Here is a 19,298-nt window from a genome sequence, read left to right on the forward strand (position 1 = left end):
AGTGTTTGATTTTGTTCCTAATGAAAAAAATAACAACCGCTGGGGCGCCTGGGTGGCTCAGTGGGTTAAAGCCTCGCCTTTGGCTCAGGTCATGATCCCAGAGTCCAGGGATCGAGCCCCGCGTCAGGCTCTCTGCTTAGTGGGGAGCATTCTTCCCCCTCTCTCTCTGCCTCTCTGCCTCCTTGTGATCTCTGTCAAATAAAAAAATAACAAGCCGCCAATGTCTGCTTCTAAGACTGTTGACAAGAGTCTACGGCCATACCACCCTGAACGTGCCCGATCTCGTCTGATCTCGGAAGCTAAGCGGGGTCGGCCTGGTTAGTACTTGGATGGGAAGACTGTTGACAAGAGCCCCTCCCGGTCCCTTCTGCTGGGGTTGCAGTGACCAGAGCATCCTGCCTGCTCCCAGAAAAGGGGGTTCTGGGATGGGGGGTTCCAGGACAGTGGGGGAGGGTCTGCGATACAGGACGGGGGATTCTGGGACCAGGCAGCATCAGCGATCCCACAGACGGCGACAGATGTGACAAAGGGCGACATGCACCAAAGCAAATCAACACTTAACTGAGATGTGTTTTTTCTGAATCTGGAAGAACATTTTACTTACATACTTATTTATTTATTTATTTTAAAGATTTTTATTTATTCATCTGACACACAGAGATCACAAGTAGGCAGAGAGACAGGCAGAGAGAGAGGGGGAAGCAGGCTCCCCACTGAGCAGAGAGCCCAATGTGGGGCTCAATCCCAGGACCCTGGAAGCATAACCTGAGCCGAAGGCAGAGGCTTTAACCCACTGAGCCACCCAGGTGCTCTGGAAGAACATATTTTTTAAAAAGCCAGCGTCCCCAGCTGTGTGCCCAGGAGCCAGGACAGCATGCGCAAACAGAACCCACCAGTGCGTGTGCCCAGCATTGTTTGCAACAAACAACCCACACGGTCAGCTGACGATGGTGAGCTGAGGGGTCCACCTGCACAGCGGTGCTTAGCCCCAGGACGGAGTGACACGGGACACCTGCTCCAGGACAGGCTCTGAAAGCAGCTTAAGGAAAGACACCCCTCTCAGAAGGACACATGCTGGAGGAGGCGCGTATGAGAAACACCCAGAACAGGCAAATCCAGAGAGAGAGAGAGAGAGGGCTCAGTGGTTGCTTGGGGGCTGTGTGGCTCCTACGTGGTACAGGGTCTCTTTCTGGGCGATGAAGGTGTCCTAACATTCCCTCTGGTGATGCTGCACTCGCCCGTGAGTGCGCTAGAACCACGGAGCTGTGCACCGTCCCTGAGTACGGTGTGAAAATTCCATCTCAGCAAAGCCGTGATTTAAGGAAACAGCGCATACAAACAGGACTAGAGATGGTCCTCCGTGGTTCGCGTCCGTGGTTCACCTGTTTCATGAACTTGATGTTGTTGGACCTAACACAGGGCGGCCACGGCTCGGAGTGATGGTAGCAGGTAAGCAGTCCCCCTGTTCTATGCAAATCACAGGACTGCTCGCTTCTAGATCATTTAAAAATTGAAATACACAGAAGTAGCTAAAATGATGCATAAAGTTGTTCCTACCCATTTGCTATTTCCTAGACTTAAAAATCCACCCCTGACAAATTAAAACAGCCCACCACGACCAGTGTCCGTATGGCTTCCAGAATGTGAGAGCCCGGACTCAGTGTGCACGCAGGTGATCAGAGAACTCCCAACGGGGGAAACTGACCACATCCAGGGCAAGAAAAGACCCGTCCACCCGGGGCCTCCGCTGGGGCTCCAGTCGATACACCGCACGCACACGGCTCTCCGGGGGGCGCATTCGTGACACACAGCGACCTCGCCAAGGACTCCGCGAGCCACTCAGCAGCCATCCACCGATCCCCAGCACACATGACCAGCTGCCAGAGAGCTGTTGCTGGCAACTAAGAGCCCCGGCAAACAGCACCCAGCGTGTGTGGGACGTCACTCAGAGCTCAAGGGGGAAGCCCCTCCGTGGGTCCTGGTAGGTGCAGAGCCCCCGGAAGAGGACAGAAGGACGCGTGTGGCGCAGAAATCCGCGCGTTGAAGTGTAAAAAGGGGAAAAGTGAGACATTCAGGATCAGCTCTCACGTCAGCCGGACAAAACTCCGGCAGGCACAGTCGGGGCACCACGGCTCTGGCGCACACCCGGACAAAACTCCGGCAGGCACAGTCGGGGCACCACGGCTCTGGCGCACACAAGCTCTGCTTACTTTCATTCTTCATCCTGTCGAAGTGAGACAGCTTGGAGGCGGCGTAGATGGCGCCGGGCGACGGCAGCGTGCCCACCACGGCGTCCATCAGCAGGACGTGCGTCAGCGCCTGCTGGATGTACTGCGGGTCCTGCGGGAGAGAGGCGCTCGTTTCTACGCAGTCAGCAAAATGCCTGCCAGGCCTGGGGACATTACAGCCAACACCACCTTCCAAAAAGCACGTTTGCCCAGGCCGCTCGGACGGCGGATGCGAGGGGCCGATGTCACGGGACTGCTTTTGTCCGTCCGAGTTAAGCAAACCCTGGTCGCTTATAGCCGGGGTCGGCCCATGTGTTCTGCAGCTACGTGGGCTCCATGGGCCTTGGGATTTCTGTGGCAACCGCTCAGCTCTGTGGCCGCGGCTTGAATAGCCAGAGATGGTCTGTGGCCCGTGGGCTCTAGCTGGACTGTACCGTTTGTGTGAAATAAAGCAGCGGGTGTAAGAGCAGATGGATGGTCTGAAAGTCACGGAACATTCCAAACCCGGCCAGGTCCTGGGCCCCCTCCCCACTCCAGACAAACGATACCTGCCGTAGCCGCGGTCTGGGCCCCGGTTACCGACTCCCTCGCGAGGGCCAGTGCTCCCGTGGGCGTGTCTGTGCTTTCTAATGTTTGCCCCTGGGGGGGGGCTGCCTCCCCCACCTTCCCCCGATGACCGGGGGCCACGCACCCCTCTGCGGCCCCTGAGCTGCCGCCCGTGTGAGTTCCCATCCACGCTCTGCGCACGCGGCTGCGGCTGCTGGCTGGGTCTAGGCAGCCGGACCCTCTGCCCACCAGCGCCCCATGTGGGCCTCCATCCATGGGCCCTTCGTGCCCGCACCATCCTCGCTGCGTGTACTCAAAGCCACCAGTGTGGCCCAAGTCAGTGGAAACACACAGATCCCTGGGCTGTAAGTGCAAGTCCAGCAGATGACGTGCCCCGGCCAGAACTCTAGTCCTGGGGGGCGGGGGGCGAGGGGTGGAGGAGGAGGCAGATGGAGCAGGGAGTGCCCAGAAGACCCAACTCAGGCCTCGGAGTCCGGCCTCGTTCCTCCAGTGTCCCCAGATGCCACGGGCCACGCCCTAGGCCACCAAACCACGGCATCTCCAGTGCCTCTAGAGGGACCTCATCTGACCCGACGTGAGCTCGTAGGGCCACCCCGAGCCCGAGACGAGCCGGGGGTTGGGATGAGCAGGCGTGCGCGCCCCCAGACCTTGTGGTCGTCGGCCAGCTTCTTCCCGGCCCACATCTCCTTCACCATCAGGTGCCACAGGTCACACTCCGTCTTCAGGTTAGCCTCAAACACTTCTTTCTTGGACACCGTTTTAATTTTTAAAGTGGGTATTCTCAGAAGCAGAAAAGCTACGGTGGTACTTCTCACTTCCTGTGGAGGCAGAAAAAAGAAGAAGCAGGTAGAGAGGTGTCCCCTGGTGGGAACTCGGGTCGGCAAGGGAAAATGGCAGAGCTGCGGTCTGGAGATCCCCGCTGCCCTGTGCGCACGCGCCCTGTACGCACTGCCTGGGCCCCCAGTGGCGGCACCCGACCGGGAAGGCAGGCCCAGGACCGAGGGGGCAGAGCTGGGGCTGGCCGGGGCGCAGGACAGGGTGCCCCAGGCGGAGCCTGGTCCCGGGCAGGAGGAGAGGGAGGGCCCTGGAGAGAGGCCTCCATGTGACCGTGCCGTCAGACACCAGTCCCAGCGACTGGACCCCCGCCCGTGTCTGAGAGTTCACGGGCTTTCCTGGCCGCCCCAGGCCATGACCTATCGGCACAGCCGCACAAAGGCTCTCGTCCGCGGGGTTCAAACAGGGTTCACTCACTCCTGCCTCCTGAAATGCTCCTCCTTTGGAATTCCAGGTGGCAGTCTGCGCGAGCCAGTGTGGGGGGCTGGAGGACGGGGCTGGGGGGCACCCACAGGTCACCTTCACCGTGGCTGCCGTGCCTTCCTGCCTCTCCGTCCCCAGCAGTACTCCGAGCTGGATTAACACATCCAGCTCGCCTCGCGAAGACACACGTAAGGCTCAAGGGGAGGCCAGAACCAAGTGTCCTCGGTGGGGAAGACGATCACATCTACACTCGAAGGGCCCCTCCTGGCAGCAAGCAGCGCGGGCCGGCTGGCTGCACTCTTACCTCTATGTTCCTGAAGGTGGAAATCTCCACGTAGCCCGGTCTCCCTTCCGTCAGGAGGAACAGGCGCTTCTGGGTCATGGCGATCTTGCCCACGCCGCGGTTCGTCTTGACGGAGCTCGACAGCTTGTACACACACTCGTTCTTGTCCAGATGCTCCATCACCGACAGAGGCAGACTGACCTCCTGGGCTTCTGCTTCTGCCTCTTTCCAGCAGTTGTAAAAATCTTTGAATGTTTCTGGGTCAATCTGTTTCTCGTGTCCTTGGTTTGGTAGAGAAGACGGATTTCTTAGAGCTACATACACGGCCTGGCAGATGTCCGCCCCCCCAAGACGTGGCGCACTGTCCACACATGCCAGCAGGGGGCGCCAGCACCCAGGTCTCCCCACCCCAGCTGCCCATGCCCAGGGTGGGCATTCGATCCCGGGGAAGGGGACTGCTGTGTGGCCTGACCCCGGTGGCCACAGTAACTCTTGGGGCATTTTTCACAGTGTCAAAGCCCTGGGGCACCACTGGACCCAGTGGCAGGCATCCCAGGGCCATGAGGGGAGATAGTCCTCAGAGGAAACAAATGCTAAAGAGATCAGATCCTTGGTGACCCTCTTCCACCACTGGATCAAGCCTTGCCTGAAGCTAGCTCTATCTCAGTATTGTTTGGTTACGTGAGCAAACAAGTTATTTGTAACCAAGACAAACCTGATACAGTAACCTTTCTAAACACCCAACAGTCATGGGCTCTGGAGTCAAAGAGAGACCCAGGTCTGGAGCCCAGCCGCCCTGGTTAGTGGTGGGACTTCAAGCAAGCTGTGTAGGGGAGCCACCTGCTCATCCCTACAGTGGAAGTGGGACCACCCCAGTCCCACTTCACCGACTGCCAAGAAGTCCGGCTCACTCTGACCCCCACGGCTCCCTGTGTCTGCTGCTGCCTTGGCCGGGTTCTGCCTCTGCTCTCATCCCTCGGTCATGCAGTGGGTCCCCTCCCCCCAACCCATCCTGCACAGGAACAAACACCCACACAGCTTCGCCGTCTGCTGCCCTCGGCACCCGGAATGCCCTAAGACACAAGAAGGCACTCCCTCTCTCTCGTTCAAACACGTCAGGGCTCCTCGTCTACATCAGCCCCAAATTCCTCCAGGACGGGGCCCCTCTGGCCCTTCACACACCCACATTCCAGTCAGACTGAGTATATTCTGAAACAGGCCTACATCACATGCCTCTGCACACACTGGCCCCGGATGTTTGGACCAGAGAACTCTTACGCATTCTCTGCAACACCCTGATAAAACCGCAGGGATGACCACCTCACATGCACCCTTCCGTGCCACGGTGGCTGTCCCGGCTGCGCAGCCGCCAAGCTACACACACGGCTCACTTCCACACCGCTGCACACGACACAGGGTCCCTTCGACCCTCCGATACCCGCAGGAGGCCGGCACTGTTGGCGGCCTGTTCACAAAGCAGGAAGCCGAGGCACGGGGAGGAAAAGCGCTGCTGGCAGGTGGGTGTGGGGCCGGGCCCCGGCTGTGCACGCGGGTGGCCGTGCCGTCCCGCCGTGTCCTCCCTGCCAACCCGCTGGATGCTGGATCTGAAACGGCCAAAAGACACGGAAAAGGTCCAGGGCAGCCACGTCCCCACTCCAGCTCCAGAACGCGGTGTTGGGACAGTCCCCCAGGGACTTGGCTATCACAGCCACCCGTGAGTATGGCCTAACTGAGCTGTCCCTGCGGCTGTCAGCAGGTCTTGGCCACCACCCCCGCCGGGGCAGCGGCGAAACTGGACAATGCAAGCCTGCGGACACCACGCATATCCATGAGCACCAGGTGTCCACCGCGCACTTGGGGGGGCCGCCACGCACCCCCACGGCTCCTGCATGCACCCCTGTAGACAGGTCACATCCACTTGTCCCCAGTTCTGCCCAGAAACCCTGGCTGTTCCCTTGCGTGCCCGTCACCCACACACCCCTATCCGGGCCCCAAGCTTGCACACACGTCCACCTCCCTGCCCTGCGGCCTGTCGGGGGCAGCCACCGGTCCTGCAGTGTCAACACCAGACTCTGAAATGTCTGTGAACATGTACGACGACAAGACAGTGACGGGAATCTTCTGAACGAAATCTCAGATGTGTTCTCAGAACACAGCAACTCGTTCTGAGACAGCAGCGCTCGTCTGAGCTCACAGAGCTCTTCTGACGCGCAGCTGTTAGGCTGAAATGTCCATTGGGTGTTGCCTGTGCTACAGCGGCTCACACACCCCAGGGTCAGGACCATTAACTAATTTTGTGATGTGAACGGAACCAAAGTGACAACCAGGCCGTCAATGGCCCATCCACATGGGCCACGTCCGCTGGTTCCCCCCACCACCCCTCCGTGGCATCCTCTGGGTTGCTGCTAGCATAAATCTGGAAGCTGGACACTGTCCACATGTCCAGCCATTAAACTATGCTTCCCAGGCAGCTACAGGCTGTGGAACACACTTCTGGCCACAGGAGTGGGGACAGACCCTGTGCTTCCCACTGGGAGAACAGTGCTCCCTGGGGCCATCGGCGCACCATGCCATGAAGCCACAAGGCCACACCAGGAGAGCCTGGTGACATCTCGGATCAGCCACGCACAGCCTGGATGTCTCGCTCCCGAAGAACAGTAACACCAGTGGCCATACACCACCGTATCTCAGGCCTCGCCCCTGAACAGGCTGGCCCTGCGTCCTTGTAGAGGCCACCCAAAGGGAAGGGGCAGGGTCTCCCCTGAGGGCTGCTGAGTCATGGGGGCCCATGCTCCCCCTTCCCGACAGCCCCACACACTGCTGCCCAGGCCTCTCTGTGAGCACCTGTCCCCCTCAGACCCAGCTGGCCGAGCCTGCCCACGGGGACCCTGGATGAGACCAGGGAGATGCTGCCGGGCTGCAGGGGACACAAGGCTCTCCCACGTGGCGTGAGGAAAAGACAAACATCTAGTGTAGAAACGGACAGAAGACACCAGAGCAGCTCCAAGCGTGCGAGCGGACGCTCATCAGACCAGCTGGACATCCAGGACAGCAACGTGGGTGTGTCACGGGCTGTGCTGCCCCGAGGGCAAGGAGGCGGCTCGCTGGCAAGACGGCGGTCCCCCCACCCCGACTGGGTTCTCAGCACCAGCCCCCGGGAGACCCAGCACAACTGGGCACAACATACAGAAGCGGGCACAGTGAAGCTCACTAGGGCAGTGTCTGGGAAAGTAAGAGGCCCAGGTGCCACCGACGGCCGCGCAGACAGGTGCGACGTGCCCTGTTCCCGCTGTGCTGCCATTGGCCGGTCCAGTGAATAAACCGGACAGTGAGCTGTGACAGCAGAAGGCTAAGTAACGGAGCGACCACGAACGACGCGGCCGGACGCACACACGTTGTCTGAAACCACGCGCACCCACGTACCGCGTTCAGTAAGCACGTAAAGACCTGGTCGGAGGAGCAGACTCAAGCTGGGGACGCTGGTCCCTTTGTGGGGGTGGGGGTGGGCAGAAAGGTCCCAAACGAGCCAGGCAGTGGTCATAAATATGGCAGTGTGCCCGTCCGCGCCATCGGGTCACGTGAAACGTTCCCGCCGCCCCGGCAGCGGGGCAGTGGGGATGGCACCGTGGGTGGGGCCCCGGGATAGCGGTGAGCCTGCCGCAGCTCCGGACTCTGCACGCTCCCCGAGACCCTAGGGCGGCCCCTCGCCCCCCGCAGGTCCTGCGATTGCCTTTCAGGTGGAGCCCCCTGCCACGGGCTCACAGCGGGGTTGGCAGACTCGGCCCCATGAGCTTCCACCCCACCGTCTGGGCCCCGCCGGCCGCTTACCCACAGTGAGCGCCTCAAACAGTCGGTGAATGATGTCCGTGTCCTTCACGATGCCTGACTCCTGGACCCTCCTCACGAAATCGTCCAGCTGCATGTGCTTCTTGGGCAGCTCGAAGTTCTTCACGCGGTCGTCGGGCTTCGTGGCCTCGCCGGCCTTGTCCACCACCTCGCTGATGAGCCGTCGCAGCTCAGGCACCTGCTCGGCCTGGGCGCGCTGGGGGCCCGACAGGGACCGCACCGTCCTCCGCACGAGATCGGCGGGAAAGATCCGGATGTCTGTCTTATAGAGACTCTGGAAGTCCAGCAGGGCGTCCAACAGCTGCCCATGCATCAGGTGCACCGCCCCACGGAGGTAGAAGTACCGGGCCAGGAGCACGGAGCTGTCGGGGGCCAGGAGGCTCATGGCCTTGGTGAGCTGGGTGACGCAGTCGGCGTAGTAGGCCTGCACGCACTGGCTCACCAGCGGGAAGTGGATCTCCGGGATCTTGAACATGTACGTCGGCTTCGGACTCACATTCAGAGCTAGAGCCGAGAGGAGACACGTGCACCATCAGCAGACGTGAGAACAGACCCAGGTCCCCGTCACCTTGTCTGCGTCAACGTTCTGGGCCCTGGGTGCCATGTCAAGCGAGAACCTCTGTGCCTCTTCCAGAAAGCTCCACGTGCCCCCGAGCTGAATGCCCCCCCCCCGACTCCTACGGCACCCTGAGAGTTCAGAATGATCTTATTTGCTAGGACGCTAGCACTAAACGGAAACACCCGGTAGTGAGTCTTCGCGGGAGGGTCATGCTGACGACACAGGCGCGATACGCCACTGGGCAGCTCCAAGCCCCAGAAACTGCTGGTTTCGTTGAGCTGGACGGCCACTCCGTGAGAAGGCCATGGCCATCAACCCCATCGTACAGACGTGCAAACTGAGGCTTCACACGTCCCATGGGCCCAGAGCCAACCTCATCCCCGTGTGTCTCCCACTAATTCCTTCCACAAATGTCACTGAAGGGCCTCTCCGGTGGCACCAGGGGACCAGGACCTGGCCAATCGTGTGGGGAGGCCCTTCAACCCAGGGAGACAGAGTCTCAGCTGTGAAACCCAGAGGAGAGGAAGGCCCCTGGGGTGGGGGTAACTGCAGGCGAAGGTTCAGAGGTCGGGGAGGGCAGAGCACCTTCCCACAGTGGAGTGAGCACAGCCGGGGGTGAAAAACATCCCTGGGTTTGACAAGAAAGGAATTACAGGCCCAGAGAGGGGACGCCAGCTGCCTAGACTCACACAGCGAGGAGAGAAACACAGCGGAAGAAGACACAGCACTACCTCCAGGATGCCTACTCTGTCATGGAGGGCTTTTCTCTTGGACACAGGGCCCCCACTGCGGCCGGCCGGGTGCTCCCCTCCCTCGGCCCGCCGCTCTGCTGTGTGCGGTCACCAGGGGGCAGCACCGGGTACCGGTGGCCTCAGCCTGAGGCAGCGGCCATGGGACCTCGCCCCACCCCTAGCTCACGGTGTTTTATACGGACACACAGACACGCATGTACGTGAGGGACACCGAAACCGTGCACAGCCGCAAGCTACGGCATGTGACTGGGGGTGGAAAATACGGGTAAGAAAGCATATCCCGTAACGAATAAGTTTGCAAAATAAACACTCGAGAAATATTTCAAACACTGAAACCGCGAAAACAAAAACAAAACCCGCATTCCCCTGCACAGAGACAGAGCCCAGCGTGTTCAGCGACTCGCTAGCGGTGGGAGCCACGTGCGGACGGGGCTGGGTTATCACCTATGCTGCTGCTTCCGCAGCCCGCGGTGTCCACTTTGCGAAGCGATGCGTTCCGGGCGGGCAGCTCGGGGACGGCGATGTCCTGCAGGTTGGGCATGCTGACTACCATTCGCCTGTGGGCGATGTGCAGGGGCGAGAATTTCCGTGAGGTCATCTTCTCGATGGTGGGTCTTCTTGGGCTTACCAGCATCCCGTTTAATCTGGGGTCAGAAAAAAGCAACACCTTGTCGATACGAGTACGGCCGCAGAACACGTCTCAGCACCCGAGCCTCTTCTCCACGCGACACCCGCGGCCCGCTCTTCCCGCACGCGAGCGGGACACAGAGCGGGAGCTCAGCGTCTGTCTGCCCCCCGTGCGGCCAGCGGCTGGAGGACAGACAGACTGTCCCCTGGAAGGGACACAGATAGACGAAGTCTGTCAGGAACAGCATGGGAAGAGCTGGAACAGCATGCCGGGCAGCAGCGGCAAAGGGAAGCCCAGAGGCAGGGCGTGCACACTGTGCTCGGTGTCCCCCCAGACAGAAGCTCTTGGGGACGAGCCCCACATGTTATATGTTTCTGAATGTGAGATTTTCTGGTCGACGTGTCATTCATCCCCCAAATGAACCCATGCTGCTCAAGTGTCTGGTCCCGAGTCGTGCGCGTGGCCGACAGCACCTGTCCTCTTCGGACTGCGTGTGGAGGTCCATCTGGGCGAAGGCGTCCATCCTTCTGCTGAGCCGGGCTTTAAGGAAAGAGTGAAACATGTAGGTATCCAACACCTGAAACAGACCACGGAAGGCCACTTACCACTGTGCTCTTGGCCTTCGCCGAGCCGTCCGAGCAGCCTCCGGGCCCCTTCCCCGCCAGCCACGGCCTGTCCCCAACCCCCGGCTCCTCAGACACAAGGTCCTAAGCAGGCAGCTGTCCCCACTAATTGCACCCTGCAGTGCTGGCCTCCAGGTCCTCCCCAGGCCACTGCCACAGGCCGCCATTCTGTGTCTGAGGTCACCGAGCTTTCAGAAGTTCAACCACTTCCCCCCATGACAGCAAGAGCCAAAGTGCCAGTGCCCTGTGGCCTCTGATTCCAGATCTCCGGGGACCAGAGCCTCCTCCTCACAGAGGCTCCTCACAGCAAGTGCCTGCAGCTCCCATGACCGAGCCCTGGACTCTCACTGGACAAGGCGACCCTCCAGCAGCCAGGGCTTGTCCCCACCTTGTCCCCACACTGCTCCCTGCTGTGGGCTAGCAGCCTGCAGGGAACAAGGCCCAAGCCCACAGGCCACTGCTCCGCTGGGTGACAGGAGAGCTTCAGGGGCACAGGGCCCATGAGGAGAGTGTTGGAAACCCACGTGCGAAACACCCGCACGAGAATGATGGCAGGAGTGGGCGGGACGGAATGGGAGGCGGCAGCCGTGGCTCACGGGGACCATGGGAGAGCTCCCCACGAGCCGACCGAGCAGAGAGCTCGGCTCCGGCACCTGTCACAGCTGTGACCCAACTGCGAGCAGGGCTCCTGCCTTTGCTCTGGCCCTGCGAGCATCCCTGTGGCTTCTCTCTGTGCTTGTCTGGGGCGCCTTTCGTGGCAGGGTCCCTTGTGGGCAGCATCTCACGGGCCAGGCTCTACGCCCTGGGCAGGGGGCATGGAGGGAGCAGACGGCTGGGGCGCCCGTGAACGGGGGAAGCGTGTCTGTCCAGCAAATGTCAGAGAGCAGACATGAGGGCGCGGGCAGTGCCCAGAGAGAGGCAGAGGCTGCCGGCCAGCCCACACGAATGACCCTTGTGTGGACCTCAGTTGTGAGAGGAGCCGCGGCACGGGAGCTCAGACACCCCTCGGGTCATCAGCTGGACGGGGCGCCATGGAGGGCAGCAGCCCAGAGACCCGCCTGGAGCTCAGGGCTGAGGCAGCTCTGCAGAGAAAGTTCGGGAAGTCTGCGCGGGGGGGCCCCCTAACCTGGGCTGGGCGCAGAGGCTCTGCCCCGGAGGGGGAAGCACGCGGAATGAGGCAGAGAGGAGCGGGCAGGAAGAGCAGGGGGAGGCCTGGGAGCTCTCGGTGGCCGGGGCAGCAGCTCCTACAGGAGGAAGGAGACCAGCCCCCGGGGAAAGGTGCTCTCGCCCACCTGGAAAATGTGTGAACAGCCCTAAGATCAGCACCAGCCACACCAGCTGCCAGCTCAAAGCCCCAGACACGACTCCTCAAAACAGACACGATCAGACATGTTCCATGGGCTTGTGAGCAGGGGACCGACCCAGCGCCCTGTGCCGCGTCCGAGAGGAGGGCCCCGCGGCCGTGCGCCTGCGACAGAAACCATCTGGGCTGAGGGGTGGCTCCCAGGCACACGCGTCTGTCAACATGTCTCAGGCGTGGGTGCGTTTCGTAACGGGGAACTACACGGTGCAGAGCAGATCAAGAAACTGAGATGGAGGGGGCAGCTGGGGGGCTCAGTGGGTTAAGCCTTTGCCTTCGGCTCAGGTCATGATCCCAGGGTCCTGGGATCGAGCCCCACATCAGGCTCTCTGCTCAGCAGCGAGCCTGCTTCCCCCCTCTCTCTGCCTACTTGTGATCTCTGTCTGTCAAATAAATAAATAAAATCTTTAAAAAAAAAAAAAAGGAAAAAACTGAGATGGGGCCAGAGGGTCCAAAGGAACCAACCAAGCTGGAACGAACTTTCTGGAAACACTAATACTGCACGAAACACTCACAGACGCTGAGAGAGCGTCCCCGTAGGGTGCCGTGATCACAGACCCGGGTGTGGGACAGGACCCGGAGTGTGCACCAGCCCCGCCCGCTCCTCACCTGCCGGTAGAACCGCTGGTCGCCCGGAGCCCTGGTTTTGAGAAACTCCTCACTGTTGAACACCCTGTGCTCGTAATTCAGGTGGTTCTTCACGTCCCTGACAAGGAGAGAGACAGTCTAAGTGTGGAAGCATCCTTCGATACGGGAGACAGCCACGGCGATTTGGCAGCACAGAAAGGACCAAAAGGTCAGTTTGCAAGCCCGGTCCCACGTGCCGGCAGGGCTGGGTTGGGGCGCGCCCTCTCCTCCAGCTGCTTTGGGACAAGCACGGCGTCCCCTCCCCAGGGACCCTCACGGCCCTCTTCCCCTTCCAGCCCCTCCTTCCTCCTGCACATGACAAAGAGGACACGAGGGGGCGACCCCGGACAGACCGACCCTGGGCATGAACACGTATGATCTGCCGCGGCTAAGTACAGTCTCCACTGGGGTCAGCGAGCCCGCGGGCCACATTCCCTAGTTGGACCCTCAACGCTTTCCTTCCGTTGACAAGGGAACACTTGTCTGAGGACACAGAGTTGACCCTCTGTATTCAGTCTCTGCTTTTTTACAATTCGTCAAGCTTATAAGGTGTTAAGAAAACAAAACAAAACAGCCTTGTTTGCAAAAGATTTCATTCCAAAAGAACAAAATTAAAAGAATATATCTGTGTCTGTACTGACTATGCCATTCGAGCAAGGGACACAACCTGCTACGACACACAGGCCTGTTTTCTCCTGATCACTTCTTTGTCCTATGGGGAGTCACGCCAGCTAAGAACGCAGCCGCCGAATGACAAACAGGACGGCGGCACCAGCGGGAGTGGAGACAGAGGGAAGAGGCCTCCTGACGGGGACAGATTCTGAGTGCTGCCGCCTGCTGGGGGCTGGGGGGGCCAGCTTCGTTCCCGCAGTGACCCGATGTCCCCACCCCGGGCAGCCCCGGGCCGCAGCCGGCATGAGCCCCACCGGCGGCCCGGGGCCAGAGGGGCGAGGCCCTCAGCCGCGTCCACCCGGGGCTGCCCGCCACGGCTCTCCGGTACCTGAAGACGTCCACGAGCAGCTGCAGCGCCGCGTGCTGCACCTGGCAGTTGAGGCTCCACTGCCAGGCCCGCCGGCGCGCGCGCCCCTCGTTCAGGTCCGTGCTGGCGCCCAGGTGCGCGAGGTCCAGCTCGTGGTGCAGCCGCAGGCTCTGGACCCTGGGAAGGACGGCGGGATGCTGAGCACCGCAGGCCGGGACCGCGCTCACGGGTGGGGAGAACGCGCTCCCAGGGGCACCGACACTCCGGGTGCTGGGAAGGCGCGTCGGGAACTTCCGTGCCGGGACGGCAAACACCTGCCCCGGAGCGTCCAGTCCCTGCTCCACACGAACAGCTCACCCGTGCCGAGGCCACGGGGGCCTCCGCGTGGCTGCTCCGGTTTCCACCTGAGCCAGATTCGTCCCTGCCCGGCTCTGCCCTGCGACAGCACACACCCTGCACCCCAGGAAGGACAAAGGGCTTCCAGTGCAGGCTGCCTCCTGGCCGGGGCTGCCCACCACCGTGCCCCGTCTGGGAGGACCAGATGGACCCAAGGGCCTGTGTGTCACCGCTCGCAGCCATCCGCTCTCCAGATACCCGGCACCGGCATCCAGCCACCCCGGGGTCCCCCACCTCCCCAGCACGATCAAGGCCACAGCTCTAGAGACCATCTGGCAAGCGTGCGGGTTACTGCAGAAGACACACGCCCAATGCACTTGCGTCTGCCCCGTGTTTCCTGAGCGCCCCCAAACGCCAGGTGCCCTCTGGGCGTGGGCTGCGTGGGGACCACAGGCCAAGCAGCAGGGTGGGGCTTACATTCAATGGAGAAGAAAAAGAAAAACCGAGGAGCACACCCCAAATAGGAGGTCATGGGGCGGGGGGAGGATCCGAGGCCAGGACAGCCGGAAAAGAGCCCGCTGGTGGCTGGAGGGGGCCTCTCGAGGACCCTAGTCCTGCAAGGTGAGACGCCAGACAGACGGGAACGCCCCGAGCAGGGCTAGCCGCCAGCTGGAGGCCCCGCAGGAGCAGGAGTTGTGGGAGGGGTGGGCGGGGAGGCAGGCTGAGACCAGGTCCAAGTAGCCAGCAGGGCTAGGGCGGGCTGGGGAGCACTCTAGATTCACCCCTGCATGTGACAAGAAGCTGTTCCTGGGGACGGTGTCCCAGCCCCACTGACCCCAGCTGACCCGTTCAGGTACCCCCACTCAGAAGGAACATGAGCCGGCAGTGCACTCGGCAGCACAGGGGCGCGGCGGGGAGGGAATCCATACGGAATCGTGGTGCTGCCTGTGGCCGTGGCCTCCCCCTGCGTGCTGTGTGCAGGGACAACCCCTCCGCCGGAGGAGAAGGCTGGCCCTCCTACCTGGGCACTCTGCAGCACTCCGCCCGGGGGGAGCTGGGGCCCCTTGCCTACGCCGCGGAGGCCGGGGATGAACACAGATGCAGGTGAGGAAGAGGAAGACGGGGCAGAGAGGGTGAGGAGGAGCAGGGCTCTCGGGGAAGGGTGCTGCTTCCTGTCCCGCTCCACCAAAGGCCCTGTGCGGACACCCCAGCACCCCAGGACCTCAGGGACAGTGACCACGAGGAGCCTTCACGAGGCGCCACGACCGCACCTGGGTTAGCTCACGTGGCTGAGGCTGTAGGAGGCACGTCCCACCAGGTGGGGGCCCAGCCAAGCACAGACACAAGCCACCGGGTCTGTCCTCGAATCGGACACCACCACACGGATGAGCAGAGGGCCCCCATCCCACGGGGGACGTGCCACCGAAGCGCACGCTTGGGAACCACCGGACACCAGGCCCGGCAGCGCCAAATCGTCAGACTCCCAGAGCCGGGGGAGGCAGCTTCTGCTCACCAAAACGGAACAGTGGCGAATGCCGGCTTCCCCGAGCTCACGCCAGAGACACTCCGCCCGACACCCTGCTCGGCTGCCCTGCACACACCCAGGGGCAGCCACACGCCCCACCCCCACCCGGGGCCCGTCCCTGCAGACAGGAACGTCAGCTCCTTCCCCGCCCCAGAAGCAGCTCCAGCAAGAAAGTCCTGGAGCCCCACACGACACAGGCCAGAGCCTACCCTGGCCCTTCCAGGAAGAAGCTGTGGCTGCCCGATGTGGGCCAAGGCGGTAAGAGCGCTGATGGGGGTTGACCTTAGTCAACCTGACCCTGAACCCAGACAGGACGACGTCTCGCTCACTCGGGGGAGGCGCCCACCTCTGCGCTGTATGGCGTGGGGCAGCTCACGGATCCTGCCCTGTGGGGGCATCATGTGGGTCTGTGTACACGTCTGTGGGGGGGGGGGCGAGGGAAGGGAGGGAAGTGGGGGGGAGGGGAGGGAAGAGGGAGGAGGGAGGGGGGAGGGGAGGGAGAGGAGAAGAGGGCAGGAGGGAGGGGGAGGAACCGCAGGAGTCACAGGCAGACCACAGGGCAGGGAGCGGGGAGGTCTCGGGGTCGGGACCGTCACCTACTCGGTGGGGCCATAACCGGTAACTAGACACGTTCAGAACAAGGACTAATGACTTCCACCTTAAAACACTCACAAATAACTTCCAAACTCTAAAGACAGAAAGCGCGGCTCTGGAACGTAAGACGGGCAAGAAGCGCAGAAGCGACCGGAGCCGTCAGGGCGCACTCGACCCCCACCTTTACCTCTGGATGAACGTGTGCGCCGCCAGCAGGGGGATGTCGGGGACGTGGACCTCCCGGTCATCAGAACACGTGACGCTCCCGTTGTCCATATTTATCAGAATTAGGCCATCAGCTTCCTGCAAGTTTGAGAAAGATCGATTAAGATTCTGCATTTGCACACACCTTTGAAAACACAAAAACACACTTTGCGTTCCCTACGGCAGCGTCACCGCTGATGAAATCAGCGCCTTCTCCTGTCCCACCAAGGAACACGGGCTTGCCCTGAGTCACGTCCACAAGCTAGACTGGATGGAACCCGCCCCAGTCCGAGTCAGGATTCCAGACTGGTCTCTGGCCTTCCCCAGCCCGGGTACAAACACTGCCGGCCACTTCAGGGAGCCTGGAGAGAACATTCCAGGGCTGGGGGTAGGCCGGGCCCCGGGCTCAAGGAGCACACACTTAGGATTCCTGTGCTGTGTACCAGGTTCCTGGTCAAGCCTGATGTGTGACGAGATACACAGACACTGAGTCCCACTCTGGGAGTCGGGTGCCCAGCAGCCCCCGGGCACTCTGACGGCCCCACTCTGAATGTGTGTCCAGGCGGCATGGGAACCGAGCACACGTCGTCTTCCGGCCCAAACACATGGCTGACAGGGCGAGGTGGGCCGTGCGGCCCCTCGTGAACCTTCTTGCACACGTGTGCCACACAACGGCGTCCGAGTCCCCAGACCCACCGAGGAAAACGTCCAAACCCAACACGCTCTCCAGCCTGCTGCCTGTCCTGAATCTTCCAGAACACGTAAATCCTGAGTAGGCTTGCTTCCTGACTGCGGGTGGGAGCTGCCGGCTAGACGTGCCCATGAAGGTTCCCGGGGGAACGGCCTGAAACAAGGTGGTTTTTTCTTAAGGTCTAAAAAACGGCACACATTTTCAACGTGAGAGCACAGCCTTATTTCTTCCTCATTTGCGGGCAGACTGGGAGACGTTTTCCATTCCTTCCATGAAGGTCTGAATGGCCTTTCCACAAAGTCCGTTTGTCACTTGGTGAGTCACTGGCTTTGGCAAGAACGCCGCGAGAACCCGGCTCCTCCCCAGGAGCGGCCGGTCCCCACAGGGCCCCGAGCACCTTCCCGGGTCCCCAGGAGCGGCCGGTCCCCACAGGGCCCCGAGCACCTTCCCGGGTCCCCAGGAGCGGCCGGTCCCCACAGGGCCCCGAGCACCTTCCCAGGACTCGCTCCGAAATGCTCCAAGCTGCACGTGACAGCACGGCGGCAGCGGGTGAGCGCTGAGGACGGGAAGCAGGGCACGTGCACGTGCTCCGGTGTTCGTCGCCGGGGAAACGCACACCACATCCACAGTGAGACGCCGTGTCCCCCTCGCCCGGACGGACAGGAGGACAGAAACGCACAGCGCGGGGGGCGGGGGTGGAGAATATGACTGCAGGGTGAGTGTCTGCCGCCCACGGCAAGGGACCGCACGCACAGGATGGCTCGCGGCTGCACCGGTCATGACAGTCTAAAGTCGAAACAATTCTAACATCCGTCAACAGATGACGGACAAAGAAACCGTGGCACGTTCGCACGACGGGATCTGATTCAGCAGTAAGAACCACAGCTATGTGGACGGACGGCGTGGAACCTAGAGAACGCTGTATGGAGCGAAGGCAGCCTCTCAAGGCCAGCTACGGCCCCAAAACCACACGTGCGGAACGGGCAAATCCACGGAGACATGAGTAGGTGGGGGCGGCCGGAGGACCATGTGGGGTGATGCGAAGGCATACGGGTCTTCTCGATGGGGCCAAAAACATCTAAAATCCATCGGCACAACTCTGCCAAGCTGCTAAGAGCCACTGACTTGCACATTTTCCTCGGGCAAACTTCGTGGTATTTTATGTGAATAAAGGTGCTTTCGAAAGCCAAACCCGCTCTGCCTGACATCACAGTATCACAAATCCACAGGAGCTCACCATCTAAATATACGTTATTAGGCATTTACTGTATGACAAGTGCTACTGGCTCCCTTGACCTCAGCCATGACAGCGAGGCCGGCACAGTTACTGCTGTTACGGGAGTTTTGATCCCTCCAAGCCTGGGTTCTTGGTTGCACACTTCAAGGAACGAAGAGGGAGACCAGAAGAAGAGTGGCGGGCAGCAGGGCCAGGTTTATCGAGTGATGGTGCGAAGCTCCCGGAGAGGCGCACCCGGGTGGCTCAGAGGGTTAAAGCCTCTGCCTTCAGCTCAGGTCATGGTCTCGGGGTCCTGGAATCGAGTCCCGCATCGGGCTCTCTGCTCCACAGGGAGCCTGCTTCCCCCTCTCTCTCTGCCTGCCTCTCTGCCTATTTGTGATCTCTGCCTGTCAAATAAATAAATAAAATAAAATTAAAAAGCTCTCCAAGAGGGAGAGGACCCGAGGGGGCTGCTGTTCTGGTGTTCAGAGTTTAGACTTTTTATAAGCTCTTTTGAGAAACCATCTTGAAGGGCACCTGGGTGGCTCAGTGGGTTAAAGCCTCTGCCTTCAGCTCAGGCCCTGATCCCAGGGTCCTGGGATCGAGCCCCACATCGGGCTCTGCTCAGCAGGGAGCCTGCCTCTTCCTGTCTCTCTGCCTGCCTCTCTGCCTGCTTGTGATCTCTGTCCAAAAAAAAAAAAGAACCATCTTGAGCCCCCTGAGCATGGGCACCAGCGAGGGCTCTGACCACGCACGCATCTACCAGCAGGTTACTGTTCACCTGCTGCTGTCTCATGGGCTGACATCCAGAGACGGTCTCACTTGTGATGGTGACCCGTGTTTCAGGGTTAACGGTGTTGTTTCAGGATGTTTCAAAAACGTCACTCCCGCAGAAGCAGCTAGACAGGACGCCGCTGTGGTCTCGTCTAAGGTGTCAAGCCCAGTGCCACTGCGGATTGGTCTCACCTGCCGGGCTTTTCTGCTTTCTTGTCAGGGACCCCAGCCCTGACGACCTGAGTGTCC

The 19,298-nt window shown here is 61.0% G+C and overlaps 1 protein-coding gene across 8 annotated transcripts in view; it reads right to left on the reverse strand.

The window, feature by feature from the left end:
* The window catches only part of DENND3 (DENN domain containing 3), a 50,577-nt gene that overhangs the window by 13,967 nt on the left and 17,312 nt on the right, over nt 1–19,298 (reverse strand). For all 8 annotated transcript variants that reach the window (XM_059168704.1, XM_059168699.1, XM_059168698.1 and 5 more), the window contains 9 exons: nt 16,352–16,467; nt 13,731–13,886; nt 12,713–12,809; nt 10,594–10,697; nt 9,937–10,136; nt 8,164–8,685; nt 4,357–4,616; nt 3,443–3,613; nt 2,211–2,340 (listed from right to left, as the gene is read on the reverse strand). In XM_059168704.1, the coding sequence (XP_059024687.1) occupies nt 2,211–2,340; nt 3,443–3,613; nt 4,357–4,616; nt 8,164–8,685; nt 9,937–10,136; nt 10,594–10,697; nt 12,713–12,809; nt 13,731–13,886; nt 16,352–16,467 (1,756 nt within the window). The remainder of the gene's footprint in view (nt 1–2,210; nt 2,341–3,442; nt 3,614–4,356; nt 4,617–8,163; nt 8,686–9,936; nt 10,137–10,593; nt 10,698–12,712; nt 12,810–13,730; nt 13,887–16,351; nt 16,468–19,298) is intronic.

The sequence above is a fragment of the Mustela lutreola genome, chromosome 3, assembly GCF_030435805.1.
Source record: "Mustela lutreola isolate mMusLut2 chromosome 3, mMusLut2.pri, whole genome shotgun sequence".
In the NCBI taxonomy this organism is placed as follows: domain Eukaryota; kingdom Metazoa; phylum Chordata; class Mammalia; order Carnivora; family Mustelidae; genus Mustela; species Mustela lutreola.